The following is an 8,476-nucleotide window of genomic DNA, read 5'->3' as shown; positions in this document are numbered from 1 at the left end:
AAAACTAGAATATCCGAACACAGAAATCATATAAACCGCAACACACAACAAAATTCTGTCATTACCAATCATAGATTACAATTTTCTCATGATTTTAACTGGGACAATATTAAAATTCTAGACAAAGAAGTCTCTTTAAATAAAAGACTCATTTCGGAGATGATTTTTATTCGTCAACAAAAAAATAGTTTAAATTTACAAACTGACACAGAACTCCTTGACAAAACATATGATTGTTTACTTTCTCATTTTTGATTTCCATATTTTTAATGTTTTTAATTTTCTATAACAACGATTGTTAAATGTCACATTAGCACATGAACATTCGACCAGAACGATACAATCCGTTACTTCTAAATTATAACATGTAAGTGTTTTTGCATAAATATTCAAGCATCTTATAATCATAGCTAATTCATCAATTATTAATTGACTTTTACAACAATTTCATGAACTCACTTTTATACTATATATATAATAACATTTATGCAGTCTCACACACACATCTCATACATTATTGTATTTATTAGTTATACTTTTATATTTATAATCATTTTTATCATCAGTCATAATATTCACATTTAATGTTACTTTATCATAACGTTTTTCTTAAGATATATTCATTCTTTCTAGTAATCTTAATATTTTACTTTATATTTCTTATTTTCCATTTTATAATTTGACTGACCTTGTTTCCTACTTTATTTTATTTGACAACAATTTTATACAAGCCGACATTACTCAATATATTAATTCTAATCATATAGTGTTCCAGGTAGCACAATGCTTATAATGTAATAGAAGTTCTTTGAAAAGGATCCAAACTGTGGATCGAAACGTAAGAAAATTTGTACATTCACAATAAATCAAATTTATACACACATCAACATCCAGTGTTCAAGACTCGATTATTTATTGTACTTTGAATAAAATTATTATATTAAAAAATTAGTTATAGCTTAAACATTCTAATTATATGATTATAAGTACGTTCGGGGAGACGCTATTAGCGCAATTCGTGTCGTTCTATTTTTATTTTACATTTAATAAACGACAAAGATAAAACGATAGAAATAGCGTTAATAGCGTCTCCCCAAACGCACCATATGTGTTACATGTTATTATATGTGTTCTAATGGTTACATGTGGTTTTTATTTGATTCATTATAAATTTAAAATAGTTTTCATTTTAAAGTTTTTATTATAAAATTTTTTTATTAATATAATTTTTATTTTATGTGTTTAATAATAAAACTTCAGCGAATTATAGTTTCTCTTTGTCTTGTTTATTTATTCCTTTAACGTTATAAGCACACGCACGCACGCGCACGCACAAATACACACACACACACACACAGACACACACACACACACACATATATATATATATATATACATATGTATATATCGTTTTATATACATTATTTATGCATTTTCCATTCTTCGTTTCATCACTGTTTCAAATGACGCGCTTTGGTAAGCCACACCAATATGGCGCTCATTGTCCCCCCTAACGTCTGCTTATCCGGGCCAGGGGGGTATATCCTCCCTCCTGTTATTTCTTACCTCCATGGTCTGCACACAATAGGGGAATAGGAATAGATATTAGGAATAGGAATTAGGAATTATTTTGTTCTAAAATCAAAAGATCAAATGGATCAACGCACAATGAAGGAATTAAGGAATAAGAAGGATGAATAAGATATTAATTTAATAGTCGTAAACATGGCCTACCATAGTTACATGAGTTCCACAAATTCCGTAAACATGGAAAATTCCAATGTTTATGAAAATGACGTTGAAAATGAAAATGTTGGTGAATATAATAAAGAAGGAGACGAATTATTAATTGACTTAATAAATTCGTACCCACATTTATGGAACAAAGAAGATAAAGATTACAAAGACGTAAATAAATGTGACAATTCTTGGCAAGAAATAGTTACTGTAATGCATCTATCTGGTAAACATCTTATTAATAAAGAATTAATATTAGTATATGTTAAATTAAAATATTGCTTGCTTCGAATAGTGTTACGTTTATATTAGAATGTGAGAATTTATTATACGTTAGAGATTATAATCTGCATTGTAGCGCTGTCAAAATAATATTATATACTTAATATCTATACATTTTAGTAAAGGAATGTATGAGCCGATGGTGTAGATTACGACAGTACTATTCAAAGGAAAGACAAAGCCAGGAATTCATATCAAGCGGTTCTGCACCTAATAAGAAAAGACCATGGGAATTATATGAGCAAATGTCATTTATAGACAAGCATATATACAAAAGAAGGTAATATTCCACCTTTTGTTGCTCTGAAATTATAAATTATTTGCTGTAAAATTATTAGTAAATAGCAACTCATATATCAATTAAAATTTTATTTTAATTGATATATGAGTTGCTATTTCCAAGATTTGTCTATTTCATAAACTCATTTCACTTTCATACAAAAAACAAACTTGATAAAAAACAATATAAATGCTTTCCAATATAACACACAAGCGACACTGTGTATAATACAGAGTGTAGAGTCTGTGCTTTCCATCTACGACACAAGTTGACACAATCATAACAGCTAATAGTTCAGTTTGACCTGTGTCGTAGTTACCCAATTAGCATACCATATTTAAGAAACATTTTTTAAATGTTTATTCAATGTTTTTACAACTATTTTACATTAAATAAATATTTAAAAAATATTTTTTAAACATGGTATGCTGATTGGGTAGAATTAAGGCACTGGATCGTACACGTTACATAGTGTTGCTTATGTATGTTACTTGAAATCACTATACTATATATAACTAAAAATATTAAAATATTCAGGTAACTAATTATTTATTAGATTCAAGTACTAATAAAAATAGGCTATTCATATATTTCTTCTTAAGTTATTATAATCATTATTTTTATTGTTATTTTAGACGAAAATATACCAACATCAGCAGAAGTGTAAATGAGCCCTCACAGTCAAATGTAAGTTAGTGAAAAACACGCAATAAATATCTAAACTTAAGCAAAGCTAATGAGAGTAACGGCGCGATTAATAAGCCTGAAAAATTAGTAATATATTAAAATATATTATCCGAACAATTTTTTTATTATAATTGTTCAAACGTTTCGACTCACTTTTACAAGTGTCTCTACGTTAATCAAATTTAAATTTGCTATATAAGATTATTTATGTGATATTCTTGAATTTATGTATAAAGACTGCAGAAAAATATGGACAGAAATCACTTCTAAGTGATATAACTAATAAGGTAATAACATTTTTTGGTTTAAAAGTATTTTGATTAATTTTTAAATATTTAAACAGTTTTTAACTTTTAATTTGTATGTCAAGGATGATTTGCAAACTGAATCACTTATATTCACGTCGTCGACATCATCCATAGGATCGGATTCAGAAAATGTTTTTATATTCCTTTTAAGCCCTCAATCTACATCATCATCTGAACAATCAACATCATTTCAGAAAAAGATGAAACCTATAACATCGTCGGATACGCTAGAAAAATCACTTAATGTAGTATCTCAGTCTGTATCTGCAATGGCAACTCAAATGTTTTTGAATGATAATGTTAACGATAGAGATGAAGCTTTGACAAAGATGATTTTGGCCGAATTATTGAAATAACCGTGCAAACGGTACGTGTGCGTGTACTGAAGTGCGAACCGTGCCGTTGTGCTCGTCATGAGCATCGTCGCAATCATCAAAAGCAAGATTGCTGAGCCAAAAAAATCAGAATTAAGAAGAAAATTAATGAATGTTATCATGGAGTAGATGATAAACTATAAATATTTTATATAATGTAACATTATCATTTATAAGTATCATTAAAGTTCACGTATTATCTGCGTACATTATAGATATTATAAAACTATATTAATGAAGAATTAGATGAAGCATGTATTTTATTTGCGTTAAATAGTTATAATATTCTTATGAAACAGTATTAGTCAAATAAAGAAAATATTTTATTTGCGTTATGTAGGTATATTGTTATAAAACAGTATTATCGTTAAATGAAACATTTTATTTTCGTTACATAGATATAATATTCTCATGAAAGTGTATTATTATCAGATAAAAAGTATATTTTATTTGCATTATATAGATATATATTGTTATGAAACAGTATTATCGTTAGATAAATCATATACATGCTATAAAACTGTATTTATTTTGCGCTGATTATATGCGCTTATAATGCACTTTTCATAGTGGATGTTGAAAGCGCTTTTAAAGCGCTAAAAAGCTGCTGAAGTAATGTGACTGCATACGCGTCTTTTTAGCGCTTTTTAATCGCTAGTGTGCTACGTGGGAAGCATCACTCGCAATCGTCAAGCATCGTCGTAATCATCGCGGACGACGAAGTGAGTGATGCTTCTTGCTTTTATTTAATAAATTAAAAAGATGAAAAATATGTTTTGAATAATCTTTATTCAATATATAATACAATATATAATATTTATTAAAAAAATATTATATGTATATTATATATTGAATAAAGATTAAAGATTAAATTATTCAAAATATATTTTTCATCTTTTTCATTTATTAAATTATTCTGTATATTATTGCAAATCTGGATGCTCCTTTATACGTCCATTAAAAACGGTTATCGGATATCTATCGGACATGTCAGGGACGTTTTTAGTATGTCCACCAACGTCACAAACGGATGTCCTATGGACGTCCACTGAATGTCCGAAAGACTTCAAACGGATGTCCCACGGATATCCTCAATATCCATAAAGGATGTATTATGGATATCCATCGGATATCCGTGTGCTGTCTGGAATGGTACCTCTTATTGTTAGATCTTTAGAGATAAAATTTTTAAAGACTAGTTAATTAAACGATATATTTTATGGGAAATATCCATATTATATGACAAGATAGTGAAATAAATGAAGGGAGGATGTGCAATGTATCGAAGTTAGTATAAATTGTATATTTATATAGATATAAGATAGTGAAATAAATTAAGGGAGGATGTGCAATGTATCGAAGTTAGTATAAATTGTATATTTATATAGATATTTTAATATCAGTTACTTTCGTGATAATATATTATGTTAAAGTACAGATGTATCAAAAATATATATGAAAAATGATTTAAATGTTCCATACATGACGCAGGAGGAGGTTTCTTTCTTTTTTCTATTTTCTTCTTTTATATTTTATATGTATATAGATTTATAAGAAATATTTAACATTACAAAATGCGTGATATCTCAACAAAATTACCTTTTTAAAAAAAAGAAAAAAAGGCATCAAGTGTGTAAAAATAAAATGAAAAATAATATATAACAAAATATTTAAAAAATACACATAAAATTACACATAACATTTTTCACTTTTCACAATTCACGCTAGGGAAAAAGTTTCATGATCGATACCCAGATATACGTTTGTTTCATTTCAATTTATTGCACTGTATGCATGTACCATAGACATCTATACTATACTAGACCGCTATGCGCTAGCCTCCTTATATATTCCCTAGATTCGTTGTACCCAAAACTTATGTACTAAATAGTGCATTTGGCGGCGGACTTAGGACTCGATTGGGATGCAGTTTGATAAAATTCAATCCTAAAATTGAACCCTCCGCCTATGACTTATAACAGAAATGTGGCTATATATGTGTTGCCATGTGTATGTGAATGTATATGTATATGAGGTTTGTCTGTATTTTGTGGTTTAGTTCAGTAAAACCTCCAATATAAGTATATGATCTTCTCCCGATTAATGAAAAAAATATTAATATACTTTTAATTCTTGGTAATTGCGTAAATTAATTTATTAGATAATAAATAATAATAATGATAGATATAGATATGAAAGTATATTTTTTATTATTTAATTTATATTATTATTGATAGTAAACTTAGCGAGACGTACGTAGCGTAATCTAACCTATAATTTATTTTAAAAAATTGTAGCTCTTCTCTTTTTAAAAAATTTGTAAGCTTTCTTTTATTAATATTATATGCTTTTATTATTCTAATATATTGAACAGTATACTCCCATATCATAAAAGTGCACATTGGTGCAGCTGGTGTTGCTCTCTTTCTCGCGAACTGTACTTATAATTAATAATATAGTATGCTTTCACTCCTGTAGACCATTAATTATTGTATAATTGATAACATTTATGACTTTTCTATACATTACAAAATACTAAACATATATATATTGAAACACTTCGCTACTATCACGGATTACGTAGAGCAGACGACACATTCTAGAGTCCCTATACTAAGAGTCTGGCCAAGGTTGTCATCCAGTCTATTGGTTTCGACAAAATATGGCAGAGCCAATAAAGTGTCTCGAATTAATATCTTGGACGCGGTATCATTCAATTAGTAAGAATCATAGAAAGAATAAGAATAGAACAATAATATAATAAAACTGTTTTTAACTATTTTTTTAATGTGAAAATACAAATATAATTTCAATTAATGTATTCATAAATAAATAATTAAATAAATAAATAATTCATAAATAAATAATTATTTATGTTAGAAAATAGTATCGTAACTAGTTTCTATATTCACTTTAGGTAGACGTTTTAGTTTTAAACAATACAAAGTTTATTGTAACTGACTTTAATATAATGTTTTGAACACAATCAAACTAATGCTAAAATAGTCGATTTGCATCACACATAATTCGCATACTACTCTGAATAGGAATATAGAATATATAACAATATCTGATAATATCTGATATTACACATTTACAATAATAATCAATCTGTTACCTCAATCATCCGTATATCGCTCAAGATCTTACTTATCAAATAGTTAAATATTACGAATATTACAAATATCGTTCAGCGATGATGAGCTCACCATGGTCGCAGGAAAAAGAGTAAGGTCGAAACAAAAAATCATACGATTATAAACATTCTAGTATTTCGACATCGAGGCTGCGTTCCGTTTCAGGCATATGCGCGCATTTTATATAGCAAGCGTCACGTATACTATAGGGGAATGCGCGCATATGCGTGAAACGGAACGCAGCCCGAGTATCTCTTCAAACCTGTTTCATCACCAACTTCTCAAATCAAATAACCCTAGTCATTTAAATTCTAGTAATTAATAAACTCTAGTCATTTAGAATAAATCTAATCACTTTAATGATAATGAACAAACTTGAAAGCAATTATTATTTTTAACAATTTAATAGCAGCATTATTATTAAACAGCACCAGTTTTATTCAATTAGTAGGAACAGAACAATGAGATAATAAAATTATTTTTAACATTTTATTTAATGTAAAAATACAAATACAAATAAATTTTAATAGTATTCATAAGTAAACATATCCTCTAATTTACTTATAAATACATTAAAATGATATAAGTAAATTATATCATTTAATAGCAGCATCTTAGCCATAGTTTTACTACTATATAATTCTTATTTTGTAATCGTCCTTTGCTGCAATCAATTTTTATGCGAAATGTAATATACCGTTTCATTATTTTATCGAATAGTGCAATACTACATCGATCACATCACGTTTTTGGTTATGTACGACGACGCCATGTTTTGTCGAACTAGACCAAAGAACTAGACCTTGGCCAGACTCTTAGTATAGGGACTCTAACTAAAATCAATACGTCCTTTTCTACGCAAGGTCTACTCCCACTCCTCGAATGTTCAGTCTAGAGATACTATGGCTGCGTTTCGTTATTTACTGTCAGTACTGGCAGCATTGCACATACCGTTCCAATATATGTCGCAGTATGTACACCCACGGTAATTGATTCTGTCCCTCGGAAATTTTCACAAAATGAAAAGTGACCTCCTTTCTATATTAATTGTCACTATTCATGCACGATAAGATTCAGTCGTAACCATGAAGGAAGATATAAGGAGACTCCACTCGGTCTCGCCAGTCTACAAGACATGAACCCATTTTAGGTTTCGAGTTCCGTTTCCGATTCTCGACACTCGCAGCGCTCGTGAATTTAGTAGTGCTGCGCATAATGAGTGCGAGTAAGAGAAATGATCATTTCTCTTACTCGCACTCATCAGAATCGGAAGCTGAACTCGAAACCTAAAATGGGTCCACTTTTATTTTACGGAGTGGAGTCTCCTTATATCTTACTTCCTGGTCGCAATTAAAGTAAACGGAACTGAGTTGAATGCTCTAATAGATATAGGGAGCTCTCTAAGCTTCATTAATCATTCTCTTGTAGGAAGATGCCGTATAAACCCGTTACCATACCTTGGCAAGATTACGATGGCAAATTCCTCTCTATCATCAGATATAATAGGACGATGTATAGCAGATGTGGAAATAGGAGGAAATACTTACAAAGATGTTGCGATATTGGTAATGAAAGATCTCTGCTCAGATGTTATAATTGGCCATGACATCTTACAACGTCACAATTCGGTAAACATAGTTTTCCAGGGCCCGCTACCCTCTCTCTCAATCT

At 29.3% G+C, this 8,476-nt stretch overlaps 1 protein-coding gene across 1 annotated transcript in view; it reads left to right on the top strand.

Moving 5' to 3' along the window:
- LOC108776052 (transcription factor Adf-1) overlaps positions 1-3,650 on the top strand; it is a 20,790-nt gene extending 17,140 nt beyond the window's left edge. Inside the window, exons 3-7 of the mRNA XM_018542559.1 lie at positions 1,832-1,963; positions 2,140-2,299; positions 2,935-2,986; positions 3,223-3,273; positions 3,357-3,650. Coding sequence (XP_018398061.1) covers positions 1,832-1,963; positions 2,140-2,299; positions 2,935-2,986; positions 3,223-3,273; positions 3,357-3,650 — 689 coding nt within the window. The remainder of the gene's footprint in view (positions 1-1,831; positions 1,964-2,139; positions 2,300-2,934; positions 2,987-3,222; positions 3,274-3,356) is intronic.
- Positions 3,651-8,476: the final 4,826 nt, after the last annotated feature.

Source organism: Cyphomyrmex costatus, unplaced genomic scaffold, assembly GCF_001594065.2.
Source record: "Cyphomyrmex costatus isolate MS0001 unplaced genomic scaffold, Ccosl1.0 scaffold3334, whole genome shotgun sequence".
Taxonomy (NCBI): domain Eukaryota; kingdom Metazoa; phylum Arthropoda; class Insecta; order Hymenoptera; family Formicidae; genus Cyphomyrmex; species Cyphomyrmex costatus.
The sequence above is the reverse complement of the archived record's forward strand: the minus strand, read 5'-3'. Positions and strand labels throughout refer to the sequence as shown.